At 56.5% G+C, this 27279-nt stretch overlaps 2 protein-coding genes across 8 annotated transcripts in view; one reads left to right on the top strand and one right to left on the bottom strand.

The window, feature by feature from the left end:
• The window catches only part of CYTH3 (cytohesin 3), a 99579-nt gene extending 83210 nt beyond the window's left edge, over positions 1-16369 (top strand). For all 5 annotated transcript variants that reach the window (XM_030301401.1, XM_030301403.1, XM_030301400.1 and 2 more), the window contains 9 exons: positions 546-664; positions 6779-6859; positions 7701-7813; positions 7916-8064; positions 8225-8336; positions 12774-12850; positions 12941-13012; positions 13090-13244; positions 13525-16369. In XM_030301401.1, the coding sequence (XP_030157261.1) occupies positions 546-664; positions 6779-6859; positions 7701-7813; positions 7916-8064; positions 8225-8336; positions 12774-12850; positions 12941-13012; positions 13090-13244; positions 13525-13597 (951 nt within the window). In that variant the 3' untranslated portion in view covers positions 13598-16369. The remainder of the gene's footprint in view (positions 1-545; positions 665-6778; positions 6860-7700; positions 7814-7915; positions 8065-8224; positions 8337-12773; positions 12851-12940; positions 13013-13089; positions 13245-13524) is intronic.
• Positions 16370-16559: 190 nt separating this feature from the next.
• The window catches only part of USP42 (ubiquitin specific peptidase 42), a 49551-nt gene continuing 38831 nt past the window's right edge, over positions 16560-27279 (bottom strand). The window contains exons 13-18 of one of the 3 annotated variants that reach the window (XM_030301395.1): positions 25205-25918; positions 24971-25065; positions 21964-23442; positions 20617-20918; positions 18646-18689; positions 16560-17568 (exon numbers count right to left, since the gene is read on the bottom strand). In XM_030301395.1, coding sequence (XP_030157255.1) covers positions 18682-18689; positions 20617-20918; positions 21964-23442; positions 24971-25065; positions 25205-25918 — 2598 coding nt within the window. In that variant the 3' untranslated portion in view covers positions 16560-17568; positions 18646-18681. Of the gene's footprint in view, positions 17569-18129; positions 20919-21963; positions 23443-24970; positions 25066-25204; positions 25919-27279 lie in introns of those variants that run through there. The other 2 variants (XR_003965690.1, XM_030301394.1) reach the window with 2 other exon arrangements.

Raw genomic sequence — 27279 nt, 5'->3', positions numbered from 1 at the left:
GTCTGCTTGTGAGCCCCTTTTTATCAAGAAGGCACCACCTTCCCCAGGTCCTCCCTGCAGACTGCTTTCTGACCAGATCTGTCAGTTCTAGCTACAAGGTCACAAGGTCACTTCTAGTTACAAGGGAGGCTGGGAAAGTGATTATTTAGTGAGGAAAGGCAAGGAAAAAGGGGAGCTTTGGAGGGCCTGGCTTGGCTGACCACGTACAACGCGTTCCTCTTGTGCACACACGGCAGATTTGTTCTTCTGAGCTTGGGAAATTCAGTGCTGTTATTACCTCTGCCTTTAAAATCTCTAAGAACTTCCTTGTAATGGTTTGTCCAGCAACCTGTTTATTTGCCTTTTAGCCTGTTAAGTTTCCAGGAGGAATGAACTTGCTTTTCTCTGGTGGACACAATGTCCTATGGGGTGTGAGTGAGAATCCGAGCGTGCTGTTATTTTTGCCTGGCCCAGCCGGTGAGATCATCACTCTAGATGTCTTTCTGTCTTTGCAAAGGAGTCTGGGCGACCCTCCTAACGAGAGCTTCCTTCCTTATGTTCTTCAGGGAATTCAGTTTCTAATAGAGAATGACCTGCTGCAGAGCTCCCCAGAGGATGTGGCCCAGTTCCTGTATAAAGGAGAAGGCCTAAATAAGACCGTGATCGGGGACTATCTGGGTGAGAGGTAAGTTGAAGGAGAAGGAGCAGCCTGACCTGGGTCCACCCTCCACATCGGGGTCTGTCTCAGTTGCCTGTGGGCCTGGGGGCACACGTGCTGCTCCCCAGGAATGGTTTGCTCAGTCCCATCCCGTCCTCTCCTCTGCCCTGAGAGGGGAGAGGGGTGCCTGTTCGGGAGCCAGGTGGGGGTCTGTGCTCTCTGGAACTTCGCTCAGGGAGCCACAGCAGAACTGAAGACGGCGCTGCCTCTTCTCGGAACCTCAGAAGGCATCTTCGTCTTCTTTTCATGTTTGGTCCAGAAATGCACCGGATTTCCTGGTGGTTTTCCTACCCCTGTTACTTGCGGGTATGAATGAAGGTAGGAAGTTAGTTAATTTTTTAAATGGTGAGCAGCTGGTCAGATCTACGTTCCCAGCCTTCTCCACTTAAAGGTCTCTTTGACCTGCTTAGCAGAGCCGAGGGCAGAAGTCTAAGTAAGGCAGCACAGCTCCCAAATACGCAAAAGCAGGTTCTGGTCAAGGACCAAATGAGCATTTTTAAACAAAAGCCCACTGGTTGCTCAACCAGGGTGGTTTCTGTTTCTAGCTTTTTGAAACGATCAAAGGCGGAAAGCAGAACACTTCCCAACTCATTCTGTGAGGCCACAGTTTAAAAAAACCTACGGGGGCATCTGGCTGGCTCCATTGGTTAAGCGTCCGACTTTGGCTCAGGTCATGATCTCACGGTTTGTGGGTTCGAGCCCTGTGTCAGGCTCTGTGCTGACAGCTCAGAGCCTGGAGCCTGCTTTGGATTCTGTGTCTCCCTCTCTCTCTGCCCCTACCTCGCTTGTGCTCTGTTTCTCTCTGTCTCTCCTACAGAGGAGTATCTACAACCTAGATAGCAGTGTCTCCTAGGACTGTTAGGGCAAAAACCCTCAAGTAAATATTAGTTAATCAAATCCAGCAATATATAAAAATGACCATATACCTGTACTTTCATCCCCATGAATGCAAGGTTAGTGCAGCATACAAAAGTCAAAGTAATATACTGTGTCAGTACAATAAAGCGCAAAACCCACATGATCATCCCAATAGATGCTGGAGAGGCATATGACAGCATTCACTGACTCGTGACAAAAGCATTCAACAAACCAGGAGAAGAAAGGAACTTCCTCGACATGATGTTGGGCACCTGTGACACCCCCAAGTTCATGTCATGCTTTCTCCTTAGAGCAAGAACAAGATAAGGTTGACTGCTCTCACCACTTCTCTTCAACATGGTACTGTCAGTTCTAGTTAGGCAGGAAAAAGAAATGAAAAAGCATCTAGTTTGGAAAGTAAGAAATAAAACTTTGCTTGCAGAGGACATAATCACTGTGTAGAAAATCCTGAGGAATCACTAAAAACATTAGAACTAACAAATTCAGTACGGCTGCGGGTTACAAGACCAGTATGTCAAATTCAATTGTAGTTGTAAATGGTAGCAATGAACAAATTTGGAAGAGACATTAAGAAAACAGCTCCATTTTGTAATAATATTGAAAAGAATAAAACACTTAGGAATAAATTTAACATAATACAAAATTTTTACTGTGAACTACGAAACATTGAAAAAAAAATGAAAAGGCCTGCATAGATGGAAAGAAAGATATCCCATGTTCACGGATAGGAAGACTTAGTATTGCAAAGAGGACAATACCACCTACATTGATCTATAGATTTAACTCATTCCCTATAAAAACCCAGCTAATTTCTTTGTAGAAGTTGACAAACTCATCCCAAAATTAACGTAGATATTCATGGGAATGAAAGTAGCCACAATCATGAAAAAGAAGAACAAAGTTGCAGAACTCACATTTTTTTGACAGACTGAAGCTACAGTAATCAAGATGGGGTGGTACTGGCATAAAGATAGACTTATAGGTCATGGAATAGAATTGAGAACCTAGAAATAAACCCTCACGTTTACTGTCCAAAGGATTTTCAATAAAGATGTCAAGATGGTTCAGCGGGGGAAAGAATGGCTTTTTTTTTTTAATGTTTGTTTTTAGAGAGGGAGGGAGGGAAGGTGGGAGGGATGGAGAGAGGGGGAGACACAGAATCCAAAGCAGTTTCCAGGCTCTGAGCTGTCAGCACAGAGCCCTACGTGGGGCTCGAGCCCACAAACTGCGAGATCATGACCTGAGCCGAAGTTGGGCGCTTAAATGACTGAGCCACCTAGGCATCCTAACAATAGTCTTTTCAACCAATGGTCTGATACAGCTGGATGTCCACGTGCAGAAGAATATTACTGGACCACTCACCGTACGCAAAAATTAAAATGGATCAAAGACCTACACATAAGAAGGAAAACTATAGAACGCTTAGAGGAAAACATCGGGGTAAATTTTTGTGACTTTGGATTAGGCAAGAGTTTCTTAGATGTGACTCCAAAAACATAAACAGCAAAAGAAAAATATAGATAAAATGGATATCATCAAACTTGAAAACTCTTGTGCTTCGTAGGACCTCATCAAGAATGTGAAGAGGCAGCCCACAGAATGGGAGAAATTTTTTTATAAATCATGTATAAATCCGATAAAGACTTCTATCCAGAATATATGAAGAAGTCTTAACCACTCAATAATAAAAAGACAATTATAAAATGAGCAAAGTCTCTGAATAGATGTTTCTCCCAAGAGGATCCATAAATCAGTTTATGATAAGGTCATAAGGAGAATGGCTAATAAGCACATGATGGGATGGTCAACATCATTAGCTGTCAGGGAGCTGCAGATCAAAACCACAGTGGGATACTACTTGACATCTACTGGGGTGTCTATAATAATAATTTTAAAAGACCGTTAAGATTCTGTGTCTCCCTCTTTCTCTCTGCCACTTCCCTGTTTGCGCTGTGCCCCTCTCTCAAAAATAAATATACGTTAAAAAACAAAATGTTGGGGCGCCTGGGTGGCGCAGTCGGTTGGGCGTCCGACTTCAGCCAGGTCACGATCTCGCGGTCCGGGAGTTCGAGCCCAGCGTCAGGCTCTGGGCTGATGGCTCAGAGCCTGGAGCCTGTTTCCGATTCTGTGTCTCCCTCTCTCTCTGCTCCTCCCCCGTTCATGCTCTGTCTCTCTCTGTCCCAAAAATAAATAAACGTTGAAAAAAAAATTTAAAAAAAAACAAAACAAAAAAAAAACAACAACAACAAAAAAAAACCAAAATGTTGCCAAGGATGTGGAGAAATCAGTCATACGCTGCCAGTTGGATAAAAAGTGGCTGTGGCACTTCCTGAAAATACTAAAGTCACCATGTGACCCGGGTTTATACCCAAGAGAAATAAAAACCTATGTGTGCACAAATGCTTGTGCACAAATGTTCATAGCCACCTAATTCTTGATAGCCAAAGAGTGGAAACCGTTCAGATCCATCAACTCAGATATCCCTCAGCTGACGGACGAACACGATGTGGTATGTCCATACAGCGGGGTATTACGTGGCAACGAGGAGAAGCAGAGGCCTGATACGTGCCGCAATCTGGACGAACACACTAAGATCGTAAAAGAAGCCAGTCACGAAGACCACATATTGTGTTCCTCCGTTTATATGGAGCGCTCAGAAGAGGTGAATTCACACAGACAAAGAGCAGACCAGTGGTTGCCTGGGGCTGGCAGAGGGCGAGGAGAAGGGGCTGGGGTTTCTTTTTGGGGTGTTAAAAGTATTCAGGAATGGATTGTGGTGATGGTTGCACAGATACACTTGAAACCATCGAATGGTACCCTTGAAATTGGACAGTTGTATGGAGTGGGAATTAGGTTTGAATGGAGCTGCTAAAAAGGACAAAAACAAAACCAAACCACAAAACCTCATGAGTGACCCAGGGATTGTGGCACCTCCTTGAATCTCAGCTTCCGTGAGGGCCTGAGTCTGAGCTCTCCGCCGCTCTCTGGCAGGCATGTGAGATTAACTGCAGAACTTGTGCGAAGTGCAGTCTGGCAATTTCCTGTAGTCTACAAATACTGAGTGCCTGCAGGATTTGAGTTCCAAAAAACGCGAAGTTCTGAGTCCGTGCCAGGCTCTGTTTTAGGCCCATGGGTTGTGTTTAAAAAAAAAAAAAAAAAAAAAAAGCATTCGCCCACCCGGGGAGCTGTAATCTGCCAGAACGACACAGGCATTGTGTGATAAGCATAATAAATACGAAAACCGTTTCTGTCCTTTGTTGGAAGGTGATGGGGCGGAGTAGAGGCGCATAAGGGCTTTGGGTGAGCTGAGGTAGGGGTGTTAGTAGCCGGTTGTGATGGGCTGGTCAGGGTCCTGTCATTGACAACATGATGTTTGTGCAAGGGCAGAGAGGGGACCAGGGTGTTCTGCAGGCAAGTGTTGTGTTGGAGGCCAGCAGGACAGGCAGAGGGTCATGGGTGGGAGCGTGCCTTGCCTAGTGTGTTTGGGGCCGTGTGGCTGGAACAGAGGGAGGGGGAGGGTGACAGAGGTTCTCAGGGTGACGATGGCGCCCTCTGTCCATTCCTGGGGGGACAGGGAAGGATGTGGTCTGAGTCACAACTCAAGCCGACCACTCTGGAATAGACTGTTGAGTGGTGGGTGAGCAACAGCAGAAGCAGTGGGGCCAGCAAGGAGTGGCTCCCACCAGGCTGGGGGGAGCGGGGTCGGCGGTGGGGTTGGGGTGAGAAGTGCTCAGGTTCCGGGTTTGAGGTCGAGCTGGGTTTGAGATCGAGCTGGCGGGAAGTTCTGGCGGTGGAGCCACCATCAACAGAGACCAGCAGCAGCTGTGGGCGTGGTCATTGGGGCCGGTTGACCCCTTGGGGGCTGGGTGGGGGGCATCCAGGTGGAAGGTTCAGAGAAGGGGCCCGCAGGAGACAGAAGCCCCAGCGTGGCTGGCTCAGAGGTGGTGTTTAAATCCATGGGGAGTGTGGCTGGAGCTGAAGGGTAGACCCAGGACTGAGCCTCAGGAGCGCCCCTCGAGGGAGGACAAATAGGCAGCTGGAGTAGGGCTTGATTGCCCTCTCTGGTCCCGCCCTCAGGTCTGGAGGCCCCCAGCGCCTTCCCTGGGGGCGTGTGATAACCCGGCTGTCCTCTTGCCAGGAGGCAGGCGTTGGGACAGTGGGTGGGGGTTTGCCTTTAACGCAGACCCTTGTGGCTCTAACCTGGCTGCCTGCTGCCATTCCTGGGGTGCTCCCACCGGGACCGCGCCCTTTCTGGCGCCCTGGTGCCATCTCATCAGGCCATTGGCCAACCCCTGTGGTGTTGGGCCTGCTCCCCGGGCTTTGTCACTGGTGCTCATGGGCCGTGAGCCCGCTGCTTCCTGGGGCGCTCCATCAGTGCCCCGTGTGCGCAGGACCCCAGGGCCTCAGCAGCTTCCCCCCGGCCGGCCGCTGAGGTCAGGGAAAGGAGGGTAAAGTGCTCTGAGCCTGTGCCCTGCGCAGCCCTGCGGGTGGCTGCCGGGGTTCCCTTTGCTGGTGGCGCTGAGCCACAGCCATTCCTTGTGGTTGACTGATGGCACACTGGCCTGGCATCTCCGAGGGGAAGGCGGACCCCTGACTTGTGGCTGAGGCCTTGCCGAGGCCACACCGCCCTGTGGCAGCTACAGCGTTTCTCTGCCTGAGGTGTCCTTACTGTCCCTTGTGACCATAACCTGGGGAAACAGTGTGGAGTGAAATCCCAGTCCCAGCGAAGCACATTGTTGGCCTCTTTCACGTCTATGTAAAAGTTCAGGCCCTTTATTCTCACGTTTAGTTTGGTTTTAAAAGCTCTTCCAAACTGACGCAGCTTCGGACCCGGTACTGGGCCCCCTCAGCCCACCTGTGAAGCATGGACGCTGTCTGAGGCCACTGCTCAGGAAACTCAGGAGACCACGTGCATCTTGCCCTTTGGGCCCTGTGCTGCCGCAGGGCCTGGGCACGGCTGTGGCAGCCACCTGGGGTGTCCCGACGGCCTCCCTACCCTGGCTGCACTGACCGTGATGTAAACTAATGTCCTGTCGAGTCCCCTCTGCCCGAAGCCTGAGACCAGACGTGCGGTCACGCCGATCCTAACTTTGAGTTACGCGGCATGAAAAACCACAAACATTTGCTGTAGGAAATGTCTTCCTTTTGAAAGGATTGAAATCCTGTGCAGTGGCCTCGGACCGCATTTGCTTTCTTTCCCAGGGACGATTTCAACATTAAAGTTCTTCAGGCGTTTGTCGAGCTCCATGAGTTTGCTGATCTGAACCTCGTCCAAGCCTTAAGGTAAGTGTTGGAGCATCGGCTGTTCTCGAGAAGGTGGGGGGCAGCTGCAGCCAGAGGCCGGGTGCTCACAGCACAGAGGCCCGCGACAGGCACTCTCGGACTCAGCTGGTGCCTGCCCTGGTGGGACCGCCGGTGTGCACTCTGGCCCCAGCCCCTTTGCTCTTCTGTGCTCTCCCCTGGTATTTGACAGTCAGGTGTGCACTTTCTTCCCAGAAAGCTCTGCGGCTCAGTCTCCGTGCCACCTGGGTACAGGCCCGCTTCTTGCTGCATTTGGTCTAAATCAGCAGCCTCGTGGGTGCCTTCCCTGTGCGTGCCCCCCACCCCCCAGGTGTGACAGCAAACCTGTGGATCCTCAGCCATCAGAGGCGGCCCCCTGGTCCCTGTCTTGTCCTGGTAAAGCCAGGTGTCACTGCGTATCAGGCTGAGTGGGGGAGGATGGCCCTCAGACACTCCTGCGTGGCCCTGAGCCACGCTGGCCGCTGCCGTGGAAGTGCCCGGCCATCCCTCTGGTTGTGCCCTTGAGGCACCTTCCCGTACACTCCGCTCTTCTGCAGCACCGACAGCATCCGTTTCCTTCTCCGGTGCCCCCCGCTGGGGCTCCGATGGCTGTGCACTGAGCCAGGGCCACACAGGCTCCGTCGGGTCTGGCTCCAGCTGGTCAGTCGCAGGCCTAGAGCCGGGGCTTCTGGGTGGGGTCGCCAGCCGGCCCTGTAGCGAGTGGTGCCGGGCTGCCCCCAGCGCCCCAGGTCCCTCTGCCGGCCGCCCTGCTGTCCTGTGTCCCCGCACCCAGCAGCCTTTACCGTGGAAACGCCATCGTCCCCTCCTGTCCATTTCTCCGCAGGCAGTTCCTGTGGAGCTTCCGACTTCCGGGTGAGGCTCAGAAAATCGACCGCATGATGGAGGCGTTCGCGTCCCGCTACTGCCTGTGCAACCCGGGCGTCTTCCAGTCCACAGGTCGGTGAGGGCCGGGTCCCGGCGCCCCACCAGAGCCCTCTGCCCAGGCCCCGCTGGCCTGGCGGACGGCTGAGCGCCCCTGCGCCCTCTGCCCTCTTTCAGACACCTGCTACGTGCTGTCCTTCGCCATCATCATGCTCAACACCAGCCTCCACAACCACAACGTGCGGGACAAGCCCACAGCCGAGCGCTTCGTCACCATGAACCGCGGCATCAACGAGGGAGGAGACCTCCCAGAGGAGCTGCTGCGGGTGAGCCCCCCCTGCCCCGGGCCCCCTCCCCGCTTCTGGGCCCCGCACTGGCCCTCACTCCACCGAGCCCGGTGCCTGCCACCCTTGGGGACATGGTGCAGATGGGCCCTTTCTCCCCTGCCCGCATCCCTGAGCTCCCCGTGGCCTGTGTTCCTCACAGAACCTGTACGAGAGCATCAAGAACGAGCCGTTTAAGATCCCAGAGGACGACGGCAACGACCTGACGCACACGTTCTTCAACCCCGACCGCGAGGGCTGGCTCCTGAAGCTGGGTGAGTGGCGGCCGGCGGGCGGGACCCGCGCTCGGAGCCCCCAGCCCTCGGCAGCCAAGGCCCCCGACCAAAGGCAGAAACGTTAAAGGCGAAGGCCGATGGGCCAAGTCCGCCCGTGGCGGCCGGCCGCTCGCCCCAGACTCGATGGCTGCCGCTTTGAGCCCCGCCCTGTCCGCACGAGGCCATCCTGTCCGTGTCCACGGCGGAGAATAACGCCCGGGCTGCACGAGCGTCCCAGAAAACTGCTCAGTTAGCATCCAGATACACCCAAGGCAGTGTTCTGCACCAGATGCAGGTGCATTTCCTGCGAGAACCTGCGTGCCTCTCTCTTGGTTTGGTGTGGCTGATTTTTGATGCGTGGTTTAAATGTGCCTTCTTGTTTTCCTTCTGCCTGTGGCTCCCACCTTTCTGTTCTGTGACGGGCTGTCCCTGCTTGTTCTGCGTTAGGAGGTACGTACCCAGTGGCTTCCTGCCCTCCCCTAGCTGCTCACTCCTCTCTCGTTCTCTCTCCCCCGTTGGTCTGTGTGAAGCTTTGATTTGTGGCTGCCATTCATCTGACCCATGTGGCTTTGGACTTGCTGGGGTTAGCGTCATGCAGGGTGCAGTGAATGTGACACCCACAGCCCTGGGGTGGCCGGAATGCCAGCCTTTACGCGCCCGGGAGCGCATGGGGAATGCCACGTGGGAACGAGCTTGCCCCTCTGTGTCTTTAGGGCCCGAGCGGCCACGAGCCTGCTGGTCATCTCCAATTTCGTGCCTCACCGGGTGCCTCTCATACTAACCAAACAGCGCATGTCTGCACCACCCCTGGACAGGGCCTGGGGATGGTCAAAAGGATTCCTAACCATTGACACAGAAATAGAATAGCGTTGATATTTTCTGGGCAATTTTAGAAATTGGTAGGAGGGTTTTTTTGTTTTATTTTTACACTGGGCGGGGTGGGGTGGGATCTTGGCCTTTCTGTGACACGTCACAACTGTACGTCATCCGGGCACTCTGAGAGCACACTGTAGGATACCAGGCTTGAGAGAAGTCCGGCGATTTTGTGGTTTTAATCAAGGGGAGGGTAAAGAGGTGTGAAGGCCTCTGAAGGCCATGGCTCCGCCGTTCGGATTTGGGGTCTTGCTCTGACTTTTCTCTGGCTGCGCTGAGGTTTGGGAGAGTTCTGGACCTTGGCCTAGACACCCAGAGCCATAGCCGTGGACCTGAAGGCCTGAGTCCCCTTTGAGATGCATCTGACTCTCTGGTCATATCAGTTCTGGGGCCCCCAGGGGAGGCCAGAGCAGGGACGTGTCCAAAACCCCCGCAGCAGCACCCGGGCCCCTCCCGGCCCTGCGTTGCCAGGGAACGCCCCTCGAAGGGCAGTGACGGCACAAGCCCGCCCGGCAGCCGGTGTGGCCTCAGCACCCGTGGGAGACGGACCTGCTTCTAAAGACAGAACAAAACGACGGGCATAAAGGCACACCAGGGCTTGCACCCCAGCCTGTGTCCTGGCTACTCATCTAATCGGGCCACAGAACCCGCGTCCAGAGCACCCTTAGGGGACAGAGCCAGCTGGGTGGGGAGTGGGTGCCGAGGAGCCCCGGGCAGCGGGCTCCTTCCGCGCTCCACCGCCGTGTGCGCATGCGTGAGAGGGGGTGGTCCCGCAGTCGCTAAGCTAGTGGTGATTGGTCACCCGCCGGCCGGCCGAGAGACTGCCCGGGAGCCCCCTCCCCAGACGCACAGCAAGCCCGCTGCTGCCTCCCCGTCCCAGACGGCCCCTCTGTTGGCAGAGCTGCAGCCAGAGAGTGGACTTCGCAGGGGACTGGTGTCCCCGGAGCTGCTGGGGCCTACACACAGTCCCGCCCGTGGGCTGCCTCCCAGCAGTTCTGACGCTGGCCTGGCCACCAGGGACAGTGGCTGGTGTTGGGCGCTGAGGGCCAAGAAAGCAGTCAGTCTGGAAGCCGATGCTGAAGATGAGTTGGTTTGGCCAGGGTGCTCTTGCTGCGCTCGGCTCTGGGCCCCCACCCAGCACAGGGCAGACCTAGGCCCGGACCCGGAGGCGCTTGGCCACAGGCCTACAGCACGGGCGTAGGAAATGTGTGCTCCGTGCACCCACGCAAATCGGGACGGAGGTCACCGCCTGAGCTGACTTCATTGTTTCCCGTCATAAGCTCAGTCTTAGGGCAGGTGGCACTTTTGACAGGCCTGGATGTTTTGCGGGAGCGTAGGAACATTGTAGTGTTGCTTATGGATCAGCGAAGTGCCTCATGGTCACCAAGTTTTGAGAACGAGTCGGTTGTGTTGAAAACACAGGAACGCGGATCAGAGCTGAACTGTCAAGTGGAGTGTGTGTTGCAGGGTGTGCGTGCGCGTGTGCCTGGGAACGGCCATGGAACTAGGAGGAGGTTCACGGGGTGGGGAAGCCAGGCTCCTTTGTGCAGGCGTGCGTGGTGTGGTATGTGTCCCTGTCTCCCGAAGCTCAGCCAGAAACACAGAAGCAGAGCCTGTCTGTTCCCTGCAGCCAAATCTCTGAGCCCAGGGGTGTGACGCCAGCCTGCTCTCTGTGCTGCACGGGTACCTGGGATGGGGCTGGGAGGCCCCTTGGCCAGGAGAACTGGACTAGGGATCGGGCTCCCCAAGACGTGCCACTGAACCCCAGGAGCAGCAGGGTAGGAGCCCAGGGGCAAAATGCCGAGAAGCCTTCCTGGCAAAGCCGCTTCTCCCGGGGAGGGGGGGTGGGCCTCAGGGTGAGCAGAACACATAGGCCGCCACCTAGCGACCCAGTGGCGGGAGCGCAGGGAAGAGGGGGCACTGGACAGATGGACAGCACGGGGAGCCCCTGGGAGGATTCTCCCACGAATGTGCTCGTTGAGGCTCAGTGGACGGCAGGTGCTGGCGAGAGCGTCGGGGCTCAGGCCAGCTCGGCGTGACCTGAAGGAAGGGCCTGGATGCGGCACACGGTCAGATCCTCCTGACAGGGACCCAAGGGGGGTGGCGTCGAGCCGGGGGGGTGTCTGCCGGGGGTTGGGGGGAGCAGCAGCTGGCCCGCCCTTCCCCGCTCGGCTGCGGCTTCCTCCACTGTGCCCGGCGTGCCCCGTGCAGCCAGCCCGTCTGAGGCCGTCGGGAGGAGGTCTGGTGTCTGACTGGTGAGGCAGGGGGTGAGGGACCCCAGAGGGGTCTCCCGAGGGCCTGGCCAGCGGGTGGTGTCTTGCCTGCCGGGGTTTCTGCCCACACCAGGGCCAGGACGCTCTCTTGCCTCAGCCCCAGGAGGACCTGGGAGCTGGCAAGTGTCCTTTCCTGTCCTTCCACGCCCCGCGCCCCCCACCCCGTGATCCCCTTGTCCTGTCTCCATGCCTGTGTCCCTCAGCCCTCTTGGCACTCACCCAGATAGAGGTGGTGAGCTAGACCTTGGCTGTCACCTTGGGGAGTGACCGGGCAGGGAGGGTCACTTCTTGTGCCCCTGGATTGCTTGAGTCTGTTACCACGTGCATCGTCTTCTCTCAGGTTTTTTTTTGTTTTGGTTTTTTTTTTTTTTTTTTTTTTTTTTTCCAAAGTTTATTTATTTTTGGGACAGAGAGAGACAGAGCATGAACGGGGGAGGGGCAGAGAGAGAGAGGGAGACACAGAATCGGAAACAGGCTCCAGGCTCCGAGCCGTCAGCCCAGAGCCCGACGCGGGGCTCGAACTCACGGACCGCGAGATCATGACCTGGCTGAAGTCGGACGCTTAACCGACTGCGCCACCCAGGCGCCCCAGGTTTTGTTTTTTTAACTTCATGTCAAAAGTAAGGGCTAGAAATTGAAGCCAGTTCGTGCCAAATATTTAAGGGTAAAAAAGGACTTCCTTTTCCATAGTGAAAGGAGAGTAGGTGCAGATAGATGATCTGTGTGTGTGTGTGTGTGTGCGTGTGTGTGCGCGCGCGCGCGCGCGAGCGCTTCACATGCTTCCCGTATCTTGTTAAGAGATTAATTCAATCTAATAATTCCCTGGACCGAGGAGTAATTGATGTTGATGGATCCCAGGGCCACCCAGAGCCCTGAGGTAATGGGATTACGTCCCGGACAGGCCCCGGGGAGCCGCACTGACTTCATCTTGTCATTTCCATGTGGGGAAATTAAGCCCATTCATCATGACTAACTTTTCCTGAAAGCAGGTTTGGAATGCACTTGAGTTACCTAGGCGGCCCAGGGGGCCACGGTGGGGGTGCATGCGGGGCCCCCAGCAGCACGCCGCGCCCTCCTGTCGCCAGCCGGCCGAGAGGGGCCTGCAGGGCCCCCGGCCGCACGGCTTGGCCAGGACGTGGCCGAGCGTTGGGCGGAGTGTCGAACAGGTTCACCAGGAAGGAAACTAAAGGCCAGGCCCGGCTCCCGATGGCATTTGTGAAAATGGGTATTTGTAGGCCTCGGGTCGTGTGCCCGCCCCGGGCCCTGGCTCACGAGCTCCTTCCGCTTTTAGGAGGGCGGGTGAAGACCTGGAAGCGGCGCTGGTTCATCCTGACCGACAACTGCCTCTACTACTTCGAGTACACGACGGTGAGTACCGGGCGGGCCGCCCGCCCTCCGTGCCCCCGGCCCCTGCGCCGCCGCCCCGAGCGAGGCTGGCTGTGCGCTCTTCTCTCGTAGGACAAGGAGCCCAGGGGAATCATCCCCCTGGAAAACCTCAGCATCAGGGAGGTGGAAGACCCGCGCAAACCGGTAAGCGGCCCTGCCCTTGGCGCCTCGGCCCGGCGGCGGCCCCCCTCGCGCGCTGACGGCCCTGTCTGTCTCGCCAGAACTGTTTCGAGCTTTACAACCCGAGCCACAAAGGCCAGGTCATCAAGGCCTGCAAAACGGAGGCGGACGGCCGAGTGGTGGAGGGCAACCACGTGGTGTACCGGATCTCCGCCCCGAGCCCGGAGGAGAAGGAGGAGTGGATGAAGTCCATCAGGTGCGCGCCGGCCCCGCTCGAGCCCGAAGGCTCCGCGTCCTCGCGGTGCGCGAGCGCGCACGTCCGTACGCCTGCGCGTGCGTGTGTGGGCGTGCGTGCACGTGCGCGCACGCATCTGTGGGAGGGCACGCACGTGTGTACGCGTGCACGCGCGCTTCCGAGGGCAGGGCCCGCCCTGTGCCCGCAGAGACGCGGAGGCTCGAGCCTGCTCTGCCTGGAGGGCTGCGGGTGCCTTCTTCCCACCTGAGGGTTTCCTCCCCCGCCCCCCCTTCCCCCCCAGAGCGAGCATCAGCAGGGATCCTTTCTATGACATGTTGGCCACGAGGAAGAGGAGGATTGCCAATAAGAAATAGATCTTTCCTGGCCCGAGCCGGTGAAAACAGAAGCCAAGACTCCACGACGGAAAGTGACCGGGAGCCCCCCCCGCCCCCCCCCCCACCCCCCCCAGCGCCGCCGGCCCCGCCTCGGTCTCCCGCCTCCTCTCTGGAGACGGCGCGTGCGCAGTGGGAGCGCCGCCCCGAGCCCCCGAGGAGCGTTCTGTGCGTGGCGGCCGATGTCCAGATGCCCTCCTCCCGGTCCCAGCCCGCGGTGGCACCTGCCGGCTCCTTCGAGGGAACCTCGTGCCAGTCGTGCCGCCCTTGGCTCACCCGTGGCAGCGTTCGCCGTTCCAGAAGCCGCTGTTTTATATCTGAACAAGAAAGGAAACGCTACCACTTTTTTATTCAGAGTTTTTTCTCAGATATATAGGATTATAGCTTTTATATGCCTTTTTATACTCTGAAATTATAACGAAGGATACTTACTTTCTAACACTAGTATTTTTAGAATGGCAGCTATAAATGTAACTCGTGGACGCAAGTATATACTGTGCACTGAAGAAGTCGTCTATACATGCACCTGCCGCCCTGCGTGGGGGGGGGGGGGCGTGGGCGGCTATGTGGGGTGCTTTCGTGGTGGTCCTCGGGGTGGAGGGACGTTTCTGGGCAGGGGCCGGGCTCCAGGGGGCCAGATCCCGGGGGACTCGTCATCAGCTCAGACTCTGTGGCCCCACAGATACTTTCTAAAAAGGCCAATTGTTACAATGTAAGTGCTGGTTCTGGGTGTGAATCCTGTGGCTGCGGTCACACACAGGGGGTGTGTTGAGCCCCGTGAGACCGCCGCTGTGGGACTTTGGCCCCCCCAACCAGCAGTTGCGTGTGGTTCAGTGGAACCGTGCGTGGTTCAGACTGACGGACCGGTCTTCGCTATTTAAAACCTTTCGGCAAAACAGATACTTCTTTTACTGACCTACTAGTTTGACCAGATCTCTTAGCATAATGAATAGACGAGTAAGCAGAGCAGATCTTACTCCTCGTTTTTAGAGACTTTAATCTCTTGCCATGAGGACGGAAGGGGCGCGCTGTGGGATGAAGGTGCGTGGCACTTAGGGTCTCCTGTAAATAGCGTGAAAGCCCAGATGCACGCTGGTGGTGGAACTTAAGAAGATCCACCATCAGACGGTTGTCAGGCTGCCGATGATCTAACAGGTGCTCAGGACGTCTGCCCGAGGGAGGACGGAGCTCAGAGCCGGCCGGGGGCGCCGCTGGGCGATGCTGGGGTGCTGGGCGCTGGGGCGGTGCCTCTGCCTCTTCCGGACGGGGCCCGTGACATGCTGCCGGGACCCTCTCGGCCACATTCCGGCGGTGGGTCCCCGTGTCTGTGCCCTTTAGAGGTCACGAGCTGTCATGTGCAAAATGGAAGTCCCAGAAAGCAGACCTCGGACCGGACCGTCGGCACCTATGTGAAGATTTTAAGTAGAAGTAACTGCTCTGCGAGTTGCCTTGGTGCTGACACTGACTGGCCGTGGGCCCCTGGCCTCGGCACCACTGACCTTGACGTAGCTTTAAGTCACGCTGGATGCAAAGGGGTCTGGGCCCGGGCCTCTCTGACATGCCTCAAACTGATTTTTTGTTTCCTTCCCAAGCTTTTAGGCTTTGTTACCGTCCTGATACCTCAAATTCGAAACTTTAGTTTTGGAGAAAGGCGAGTCCGCATTCTTGAAATGCCTGGCTGGTATATATGCAACTCTGGCCTCCAGTCTTCCACGAAAGCCGATGGCGCCCGGAGCACGCGCCCGCCGCCCCCACCGTCGCCGACCAGTGGGGCCGCCCGCCCCTCTCCCGGGCTGCCCACGGCGCCGAGGGATCAGTGGTTGGCGCGGGGGCGCGCTCCCTCTCTCGGCCCCGGGTAGGCCCCTGGGGATACAGGCTTTCTGTCTTCGGGGTTTGGCCTCTGTAGGGTTGGGAGAAGCGAGCTTTGGGAACCCCCTGTAGGAATTCTCTGGTCGCCGGTGAAGGAGCCTCGCGTGATGGCTCTTTTCCCGGGAACCGTGCAGAGGCCGTGGTGCTTAGAATCTGTCACTTGCGGTCAGTGTTCCGTGAGATCTCTAACTCCGGGTTTTGCGTGGCAGTATTAAGGCGGGGCAAGCTGGCGGTCACCCCGCTACGCCGTCAGGCGGGCCGGTGGCCGCGTCTCTCCTCCCTGCCCCCACGTCCTCCCAGTGCTAGCATGTTAGTCCCAACTCTGGCCAAAGACAAGCTTCCCTCCGGAGACCAGGGGCGGGAGGCGGAGAAGGGGGCGCTCTGGGCGGAAGACCGCGGCTGCCACGGCCCCGCCGGCCTCCGTTTACCCTCACCCAGGCGAGCGTCAGTGTCTTCGGGATCGCGGCACATCCTGGAACAGTCTAACGTGGTACCAAACGGAGTCAAAATAGGAGCTATTTATAGATGAAGCAGCATTCAGCGCTTCATATAAAGCAATGCATATTTTTAAAAGTTAAAATGCATAGATCTATAGAGATGTGCTTTGCTGAGAAGTTAGGTCTGTTGTAGACCAGAAACCACATGTTGTGATTTCGCATTTTCTTATTTTTTCTTAGGCATTTCTATTTACGGTAAATATAGTTAATATGTAAATAATGTACATAGAGATTTCCGGAGTGTTTGTTATTCAGTGTATATAATACCCCCACAACCTGCATGAAGAAATACCCCGTCATCGATATTTTGTTGTATCATTGGAGGGTGTATGGCCGTCAAATTGCAAATACCGTGTTCACAAAATAAAAAAAGGCGTTGTTCAGACAAGACCGTCTGGGACTTGGTTCTTGAAAATAGATTGTGGGGTCCCGCGGCGGCCTGCTCCCTGCCCCTCCTCCAGGCCCAGGAAGGCGGGGAGGGGAGGGGGCAGCTTGGGCTCCGGACGGTTCTGGAACAGGTGAGAAGGGTCTGCTGAGTAAACGGGGAAAACAGCGGTAAAGAAGAAGACACAAGATGCTGAATTTGCTGCCATTTATATACTATATAAACTTTACATGCTGTGTATTTACAGTGGGGCGAGTGCTTTTTTTAATCTTTAAAAAAACAAAGATCAAACTTTAGACATCTCTGAACAACACAAACTGTATAAACCATACAGATTATTCAGATACAAACTGTATTAAATACAGTTTTCCCCACTCCGTCTCCTGATGCAGGACCAGTGAATTATAAGTGTATCACAGTTTGATAGCATATCCATATTAAAAATAAAATCACAGTATGATTTTGTCTGTAACTAGAAACTTTAAGGGACCAAGCTGACAACTCAGACTCCAATATCATAGTCAAGACAAGAGACACTGTATAAAAAAGTGTTAAGTAATAAAAACATACTGTAGGCTTTACAAATAATGTTTGGATTATACATTCATAATGTAAATACTCATCATAACTGGTAAATCGATTGGAATAGTTCCACAAAGTTCAAAAACAGAACTTGTCTACAAAATACATTTTCAAATCTTGAATACAACTAAAATATGAAGCGAATTAGTTTCTAGTATCAGACATTACAGAAAACAGACTGCTCCCAAGTCTAGTCGAGAGCTCGTGAATCTTTAAATAAGTCTTTAAATTAAATATACACACTGTCAGTTTGTTTGTACTTTTACTAATTCCATGGTTTCCCGGCTGCTCTCGCACCGGAGGTCTGGCTTGAAGGAGCTTTTCCATGGAATGCGAGCAGTCCACCTGAGTCTGATTAAGCAGCATTGAGATGTTCCAGTCCAGGGCGTCACTGTCCGTGGGATTTATGTACACGCTGTTTACAACGGTCAGCAGTTGTAGAAAGGGTTCGTCCGTTTGGAATAAGGGGAGTTAAGAAAAGGTAAAAACTAAAAAAAAGTCCTCCATGGTAAAATCTGTACAGTATTTACTAAAGAAGCACCACGCAGATTTGAACAGAGTTATTTCTACATTTATAATTTAAGCTGGGTTGGGGATGGCTTCTGTGGAACACGCTGAATCTGAAAGACAAGAGGCGGCAAGCAGCGGGCGTTAGTACCTCCCGGGGCGGGCGGCGGGCGGCGGGGCGGCTCCCCCGCCACCACCCCAGTCGGGGCCTGCCTTCCCGCACAGTCCGGGCTCCCTGGGGGAGCGCTTCTTCCCGACCACGGGCCCTCTGCCTTCCGGAAGGGCGGAGAAGGAAGCGGGCTGTTCCGGACGGACGCGCGGAGGGAGCCACCTGCTGGGCCCGAGCCCGGCTGCCGCTAATCCTCTCGGGCCTTAAATCCCCTCTCGCTAGAGAAGAGCCTGATTCCTTAATCAGGCTTCGGTCTTTTCCTTAAGACACACGGACTAAGCAGGTTAGTTAAGCGCACGTTAATCCTCCGCAGACACTTCAGTGAGATCCGTTTCAAATCCCCCCTGCGGCCTGGGAGCCACACGGGACGACGTCCCCTCTCCGGAGAGAAGGGCACGCTCTCCCGCCTCCCTCGGCTGACGCGGGCCGCCGACCTGCACTACTCTCTCCCCGGGCCGCCGCGTCACGGTCCGGGAGCGACCCGCCGCCGGACGCCGTCCGAGTCCCGATCGGTCACGAGGCGCCCCGACCTCGTCCAAATAACGCCGAGTCCTTCCGAAATCAGTGTGATTTCTGGGTGCGCGCGCGGACTCGGCGCTCCCGGCCGGGCGCCAGCAGGCGAGCGTGTCCGGCGTGGGGTCCGCCAAGCCCTCGCTCCCGAAGCACGGGGACCGGTGGCCGCGGGTAGGATGGCGATTCCAGGGGGCTGCTCTCCTAGGCCGGCGGGGCAGGCCGGGCGGCCGAAAGGGGCTTCTCCGTCTGTGTGGATTCTGGCGCTTTCCTCTCTCCCTCGTTTTCTTACGACGAGGGGAGGAGGAGGGAACCGGGTGGCGCCGCCCGGCGGAACGGGGCCCGGACCCGAGGAGGCGGGCCGAGGTCTGAGCGCGGCGCCGGCCTGGGGGAGCCTCCCGCACCTGCTCCCCGCGGCACTGCCTGGTCCCCGAGGCCCCCAACTCCTCATCTGCGTCCCCGCGGCGCCTCCACAAGCAATTATGAAACGTACAGATAGAAAACCGCTTACCATAACTAGTGAGTTTTTTGTTTTGAGGCCAAGTTTTCAATCACCTAGAAAGCAAAGATCAGGAAAGAGATTTTAATGACGGTTTTGCAGAATGTTCCGTGCCTGCTGCTGTGTGGGCGCAAGTGATTACAATCAGAACCCCTTCTCGGCGGCTGGGTGCTCGCTGCCCGAAATCCGTCCCCGCACGGGACGAGGACGAGACGAGCCGGCGCGCGCTGTCGCCAAGCCTTCTACTGGAAACAAGACCCTCCGTGATGGCTGAGATGCACCGAAAGCCGTGCCTGTGGGGACGGGGGGCCCTCTCCGCCCACACCCGTCAGCACTGTCCCCGCAGGAGAGAGCAGATCTCAGGCCAAAGAAACCAGGCAGCGTGTCGTGGGGCCGGAAGACGGGAGTCTGACAGGTCAAGTTACCAGGAACAGGGGACACGTGGCAGGTGGGCCACAGGGTCTGTCATCCTCAGCCAGAAGACAGGGATGTTTGGCATGGAAGGCCAAGCAGGTGGTCCCTGTCCTTGAAGAGGACAGGATGGGACAGGCACGCGGATTCCTCCGTCTGCTCTCCCCGGAAGCGCTGGCCGCACACCAGCCTTCGAGTGCCATCGCCCAGGGCACAAAGGGCCACCGCTCAACACAGAGGCGTATCGCAGCCCCTAGGAACACACGTGTGGCCCCCAAATGCCAAAGGCTCAGGCTTACACTCAACCCGTTTTCCCTCCGGCGCCACCAATGTGTGCTGGCGGCCACCGACCGTGGTCCTCACCAGGCACCTGCAGCCCGGGGCGGGGGGGGGGGGGGGGTGGGTGTCTGGCAACAGGCAGAACGGCTGGGACGCCGCCCACCACTTCCTCCCAAGTACTAGGCGGTGGTCAGAAGGGACTTGACCCTCACCAGGCCAAGCCCCTTTCCCAAATCACCAAAAGGGTCACGGGACACCGATCTGAAATTCCGTATCATCAACACCTTAAAAAAAGCCCAGGGCAGACAACGGCCCCGCGTCACCGTCTGGCCGGCCACGGCCACGCTTCTCTGCCCCGAGCCTCCCGTGTCCCTCCCGCTGGGACACTGCCTCCCTCACGCTCGGGGCCCCTCTGTCCCTCCTCGGTCAACAACCACACCGACCGGGGGCCGCTGGAGGGACCGGTCTGCCCTCAAAACACACAACCAGAGGGCCTCTGGGTCACCAAGACGACGCATCAAAGTCCCAAGAGCACACCTCAGGGCGTCTGGGGCCGTTTGTACAAAAGGCCAGAGGACAACCGTCTTCCCCTTCGGGTGCCTCCAGCCATTTAAAACCCGGAAAGCCTTTCTTAGCTGGCAGGCCACACGGGGACCAGCGGGGACACCTCGCCCGGCCCGTGGGTCACCCGCACAAACCGGATCGAGGGACGGGGGCGGCTTTAAGCGCGGTGTGAGCACAGAGGGCGGAGACAGCGGTGCCAGGCGCTAAGAATCCAGCCCCCGCGGCGCCCCGGCCTGGGGGGAGCCGCGCAGCAGGAGCCAGCGCCCCGCAGTCCAGGTGCCCCGAGAGGCCAGGCCGGCCGACAGCGACAGCGGATGTTCCTAATGACCCGAGCCCTCGAGCTGAGTTTAAGCTCGCACTCCGAGGTCTAGAGGTTTAAGAAAGAAAATACGGTGAAAACGTTTCTATCAGAAATGGCTTAGAAACAGAAGTTCTGGTCCTTCAGGAGCCACACACACACCCCCAGAGCCACAACCTCCAGCGGCCTCGTCACAGAGGCTCTGCTGAGCCCGGCTCCACGTCACCGAGGTTCTCCATCAGCACTAAGGGACCGGTTCCGGGTCCCCACACCGCGCCACCGAAGCCCGCGCTCTGCCTGGGAGCCGGGGCTGGACCGGGGCGGCGGGGCTCCTACCGAAGGGTCCACCCTTTCGTGCCACGTGAGGGTCTCTTCCCGCGTGTCAGCAAGAAATCGTTTCTATATTCTTAATTCCAAGTATCGCCTCTTACCCTGGCCACACTCAGACAGAGGACACCTGTCATCCCTGCTTCCCATCCTTAAATGTTTTCTCTTCTCACAGAAAGGCCCAACGCCTTCCAGAGGCAGCCCATCAGTGAGGGGGAAAGCGCCGTCCGTTCTCCGGAAACGGTCAACAGTCTCATGGCTGGCGGCCTTGGGGAGGTGTGGCTCTGAGTCTTTAACAAAGTCCTCGGATTTCCTTGAGTGCCTCTTCTTTTTCTTCTTCTTTTTTTTGTGTCTGTGGAGGTCGGCATCAGAGCACGCGACCGAAAGATCGGAATCCTGCTGATGCCTGCAGAGGAATAAGCCACAACTCAAACCACCACAAAACCAAAACCGCCTCAGACGGGCCCGGTCCTTGGCCTTGCACCCGCCACCGCAGACCCTCGCCACACACACACCCACACACACACCCACACCCACACACACACACCGGTGAATCCTAGGTGAATCCTACCCGATGCTGTGCTGCGCTGCCCGCAGGGGATTTTCAAGTCCCGGGTGTAAAGTCACCAACCCGGACCCCACCTGCCCTGCCTTCCGCTCTGCCCCGGGGCTGAGGTGGCCGGCCACAGGTCCAGAGGAAGGGTTTCGCTAACTTCTCTGAAACCAGTGGCTGAGGGGAAAAAACGCTTTTGCCCGGAGCCTCAGGCACCGAGGAGGGAGGGAGGTCCCCCCCGGGTAAGGGCGGCTGTCTACCTACGGCTCCCGGTGATCCTGCCCCGGGGTCTCCGTCTCGAGAGGCGTCACAACTCTAGTTAAGACGCGTAGCAACGCCGCTCGTGCTCAGTCATCTCGTCACGGAGAAGTCATTTTCCAGACAATCTCTGACCCGTTTAGCTTTTTAAAAATACAAAAACAAGCTTCCCAACTAGACTGCAAACTGAGACACGGAGCCAGAGGAACGGACCAGGCCGAGGCGACAGGTGCTCGTCCCGGACCCGCGCCGTCGGCGGGCCGGCAAACGCCGAGGGACGGTGGCCTCCTCTGCCTGCCCGCCTGGCGGTCCCTGAGTTGGAAGGAAACCTTAACGGGTAGGAAAACGGGAACTACGTCTGCCAAGTAAGATTATGAACACCGGTTACGAGGTCAGAGACTCCCAAGTTCTCACGTACAGACCACCGCACACTTACTCCCGCGGATTATCGAGCGCGGACCAAAACCGGCATCGTTTTGGAAAAAGAGGTTTTTAGGCACTTTCCGATCCCGTGAAGTAAGATACGGCTTACAAGCGGGGCTACAGCCCGCAGAGATCTACGGCAGGGGACTCCGAGGCCCGCGGAGGTGGGGACGCGGCGCAGGAAGCGGACACGGGGCGCCGGCGGCCTCTCCCTCACCTGGAATCTCGGTCTCGGTGTTTGTCTTTGGATTTCTTTTTCTTCTTTGATTTTTTGTGCTTCTTCGCTTTCGGCTCTTCTAAAGGCTCCTTCTGTGCGCCTCTCCAGGCTCTCTTTTCTCCGCGACCGTCGCCGTTTTCCAGGCTGTCGTACCTCCGTTTCCGCGACTTGACGTTCTCGTGGTCGTGAAACCGGCCGGCGAGGTCACAGGTGTCGTCTTCGGCTCCAGGCGCGAGCTTCTCGTGGGGGTGCTTCTCGGGGTAGGGGAGGGGCGCAGGGGGCGGGCCTGCGCGGGGGCTGAAGCGGTGCCGACCCTTCCCCTTAGCGGCCGCCTCGCAGCCCTTCCTGCTCCTGTAGCAGTCCCGGTAGGGCCGGCCGGCCGCGGCCGCCTTGTCGTACGGGCGCTCGTGGAAGGGCCTCCACTCCCGCGCCGCGTACAGGGCGTACCTGTCGTGGTAATACCGGCACTTGTCCCAGCGCAGCTTCTCGGGGTAGTACTTCTCCCGGGCCCAGGGGTGCTCGCCCTCCGAGTGGTGGTACCGGCCCCACTCCTGCTCCGAGCCGCCCCGGCTCCGAGGGTGGTGGTGGCCGTACCTGGCCAGGGAGCGCGGCTCGCCGGGGCTGGCCCGCTCGCCGTGGCAGGGGTGGTGCTGGCTCCCGCCGCAGTGCTCCGTCCTGTAGCGGTCCTGCCTGGGCCGCTCCCTCGTGTACGAGCGCCGCTTTCGGTGGTAGCGGTCCTCGGTCTTGCTCCGGCTCTCCCTCGCGCGTTCTCCGCTGGAGGAACGATCTCTTCGGTTGCGATAATGTCCTCGGTCAACTCTTCTGAGGATACTGATTTTTTCCTTAACCGGAGAGCGATCTGGAATTTTCTGTCCCACCTTATTTTCTTCACGTTTTTCACCGTGACTCTGCTCGGGGCCCCCTTCCGAGCGATGCTCTGTACCCGTGTCTACTTGGGGAGAGGGGAGGTCGGCGGCGGCCGCGCCCGCGCCCTTCCAAGGGCCCTCCGTGTCCGTGTCCGCGCGCTTGTCTCCGCTGACGCAGAAGGGCTCGTCCTCGCAGGCGCCCTCGGAACGAGCCGGGGGACTTGGGCTCGAACCCTGCGCCGCCTCCACGGCGGCCGAGGCCCGCGGGCTGTCTGTGCGCGTCCCTGATGCAGCCTGGGCTGGTCTGCTCTGGTCGTCTGTTAAATCCCCGGGGCCGCAAGGCTTAGGGAGCGGATCGTCCCCCGCGCCGTTCCTGGTGCTGCCGCAGAGATCGTCGGCACCGGGCGAAAACTCCTCGGGTTTTGCTGCAATGTTTTCAGAGACTTCTTCTTTGGTAGATTGGATGCTGGGGTCCGAGGGTGGCGAGGCCTTCTTTAATTTGCTGCTAAGACTCGTGAGCGTCTCCGGTTTCTCCCGGGAATCAGGAGAGGGGCTGCCAGGCTCGAGCTCTGCGCCGGGATCCTCTGCAGGACCTTCCTCGGTTCCAGGTGAACTGCAGCCCCGGCAAAACAGAGAAATCGACACATCAGTCATTGGCTCCATTGTTCTAGAGCCCACGGGGACAAAAACTTCCAAGACCTTCATTGACTAAATGATCTATGCCTTTAACATACCTGGCTCTACTCGATATGGGGCTTCTCCATTTTGGAAATTTCGGCATTTTCCCTTTCCCTCGTTAAATAAAAATAAAAATCTTCCTATCAGGCTCATCTACTATCCCGCTTCTCAGCTACGGTAACTCTGCAGTTCTAGGCTCCTTCTGTCTTCAGATACACTTCTAATCCCTAGTACCTATGAGGCATCGGGAAAGCAGGACGATGGCTGGAGGCTCGGACTTTCCTCCTGCATCTCTCCTGAGCCTCAGAGCTAGAGTTGCTGCCTCCCAACAGAGCCAACAGCTCCTTGAACTACTTATGAACTGGGAGCCATCAGGGAGGCTTCAGAAAACCTTCCTGTGGTAAACGAACTCTGCCCTCGACTGCTACAGAGCTCCCGAGGCATTGTCAAGGTTAATGCAAGTTGGCAGCAAACAATAAAAACCCTACAGTGGCCCCACTTTTTTGTGGGAAGATACCTGGGAGAGAGAACACAGATGAGATCAGTACAAGTTACCTCCAGCGTGTCAGTGAGATTCTTGAGCCCGCGTGTACACACCCACTGGGTGACGATACACGCGCGGCTGTGTTTCTACAACCATCTACGGCCATCCTCACACGCATTACATTTGGGGGCAAACTAAGCTAGACTAGGAGAGAAACAACAGGAGAGTCATTACAAAGTCACTGAGGGTTCAGGCTGTCTCCTCTTTAAGGTAAACTGGAGGGACGCCTGGGTGGCTCAGTCGGCTGGGCATCCGACTCGTGTTCGGCTCATGTCTTGATCTCGCGGTCTGTGGGTCTGGGCCCCACGTCGGGCTCTGTGCTGACAGCTCAGAGCCCGAAGCCTGCTTGGGATTCTGTGTCTCCCTCTCTCTCTGCCCCTCCCCTGCTGTGCTCTGTCTCTCTCTCTCTCAAAAATAAACATTAAGAAAATAAAATTAAAAATTAAAAAAATATACGTACCAATTAAAAGAACAAAACATTAAATGGGGAGATACACTCTCATCTATGAATGCAATTTCCGAATTGTACAAGGAGCATAACAAAATATTTGCAACTTGGTAGAGTCGAGAAGCCCTGCCCTATACCCTCAACGAGTCTTCAGTGTGTTTGTCATTAGAAGGATTAAGTGAGACAGTCAGTGCTAGCTGTCCGATTCAGAAGCGGGCTGTGACATCCCCAAGCCAGAGACACGAGGCTGAGCAGGAGGAAATGTTACCTCGAGGACATTGTTTTCATGGAAAAATTATCAGCCCGATAGATTTTTTCTTTCCTAAGAGGCACTTAACACATTCTACAGGTTATTCACATCGTTCACGGTAAGGTCCGCGCAGGTTCCCCAAGGCTCACAGGAAGGCTCACGCAGAATTCACAGAGCGCACCCGCCGTGGGGTTTCGTTGCCTCGCTATTGATCGTCTCACCTGGTCTCTTCGGTGGCGCCTTTCACTTTGCTGCCGAGTTTGAAGGTCTCTAAGATGTTGTCTTCCGGGAGAGGGGGCAGGGGAGCGGGCATCGACTACAACAAAAAACAAAGCTCTCTCAGCTCTAGCAGCCGCCGGGCGCCTCCTGAAATCCAGCCAAGCGAGCGGCTGTACGTGAGAGTCGAGGCAAAGCTCCCCGCCCCCCGCCCCCTGCCTGACCCCCAAAATGCTCACCTTTCCGGGAAGACCGTTCGCCTTAGAAAAGGGATTTTCTGAGTGTAGGGCAGGCTGGACTGGGCAGCGGGCACCATCGCAGGGCAGACCGTTCTCTTTCAGGTCGCTGTCTGGACTGTCAGCACCATTTAGAGCAACAGGCTCTCGAAGCTCGAGCGGAGAGGCCTCGTCGTCTTCAGCATCCTGCACGGAAGAGTTCGAGCTCTCGATCGTACCGAGACCGTTCTCCTTGCCCAGGCCCTTTGCCTCCTCGTCAGACTCCTCGGACGACTCGGCACCGTAGGGCACCAGGACACTGGAGCGCAGCTTGGACTTGCCGTTCATCACAGGCTTAGAACAGGACTCACTCGGGGTCATCTGCTTCGTGACTTTGCCAGAAACTGCTGTCATAGATGCGCTCGAGGTAGACTGCATTGCAGAACTGGTGACGGTGGAGGAGGGAACCGGCTTGCTCGGGGTGTCCAGAGAAGGGCCGTGAAGGCTGGGCTGAGACTGGCCTTGGCGAACAGGTAACTTGTTGTGAATACTGATCGTGATTTTTTGTTTCTTGGGATGTTCTGGAATCACAGAGGGCCTGTTAACGGACCAGTTCTGAACAGAAGTCGAAGCATTAACAGACCCGGCCCGGCTGACACTGGAATTTCCACTAGGACTTGACATGGAGCTGCTCGGTGCTTCTTTCAATGGTCCGGTCCCATTTAAGTGAGGTGGGTTCTGGAAGAAAGAAGACCTCAGCTGCTGAGAGCCTCAGGGATGGTCACAGACATAGCACCCACTCTGGTGGGGGGCCCTTCCCATCTTGCTCATCTTTTTCTTTTTTGGAATACCAAGTTCCCCACACCGAGAAACACCCCCTCCTCTTGTCCACTCCGACCACCATGAACTTTCCGTGGGTTAATCAACACATTGGGACAACTATTGCTGTCAGAGAGCAACCCCAGACCGGATCCTTTCTGCTCCAATCTGACAGAAACGAACAGGCCCCCCGAAGCACGGAGACGCGTACGTTCACCTCCGTTGTGTTTCTCGGGAGCCCAATGCTGTACAGACAGAGTGCCAGCCCGTGGAGAATTACCACTGGCCAAGGGAGCCGGGGAGACGGGTCACACGGGCAGACACGCCAGAGCTGCTTCAGGCACCATGCCCCCCGCCTGCCCCGTCACCTCTGAATCCTACTCACAGGTGTTTTGCTCCAGACCCCACCCGCGCTGCTCTAACCTCGAGGGGCAAACTGGCAGTCACGGGTGAGACCTCGTTCACAGAGCAGTTCTGTTTGGCCTTCGCGAAGTTTTCTTAAAGAAACACTGGAAGGCTTCACGGGAAGGAAAACCAAACACCTTGAACCATCAGTATTAGCCACCTGCCACACGGGGCACGTGCTCTCCAGCTGGCCAGTGTCCTGATGTCACTGTTAAGCAGAGCCCAGTGCGGGAGCCCGTGATCTTCCCCAGCTCCCAGAGGCATCTGATTTGTGACCCTGGCTGGCTCCATCCCAAACCCTGTCCGACGTCCATAAAACACAGCGTACAGCTCGACAGTCTGTCGATTCAAAACAAACTACACTCGAACTGAAAGGCTGGTAAAGCCGCAGTCTGGGTGGCGGGGGCGGTTCCACATGCGGGCCGGCTGTCCACAGTCACCACAGAAGGTGAGCACAAGTCAGGCCTTCCCTCCTGTAGACTCGGGCGGCTTGTCACCCAAGCAGATCACGGGTTCTCCAAGAGGCCACTGGGGAGTGTGCCCGACCCAGCTGGATGGCGGACAGAGCCACACTACTGAGGGGCTAGATGGACATACGGAAAGTATTCTTTTTGTGAAAGGGTCACTCTCCTGGAGTCTGGCACTCACCTGCCAAAGATTTAGTCCCCGAAAGTGAACGCAAGTCCAAAGTGAGAGCTAAAAGCTCTAGCATTTAAACCTACTTATACCCGGACTTTTTTCCTCATCATTACTTCCACACACTGAAATCTGTATGTTTGAAGTATTTTATAAAACATGGCTGGAAGAATCTTTTCGGACAAGAAATCCAGTCGTACCAGGACACGGCAACTGCTGCAACGTTAGCAAGCAGCTCT

This window comes from Lynx canadensis, chromosome E3, assembly GCF_007474595.2.
Source record: "Lynx canadensis isolate LIC74 chromosome E3, mLynCan4.pri.v2, whole genome shotgun sequence".
In the NCBI taxonomy this organism is placed as follows: Eukaryota; Metazoa; Chordata; class Mammalia; order Carnivora; family Felidae; genus Lynx; species Lynx canadensis.
The sequence above is the reverse complement of the archived record's forward strand: the minus strand, read 5'-3'. Positions and strand labels throughout refer to the sequence as shown.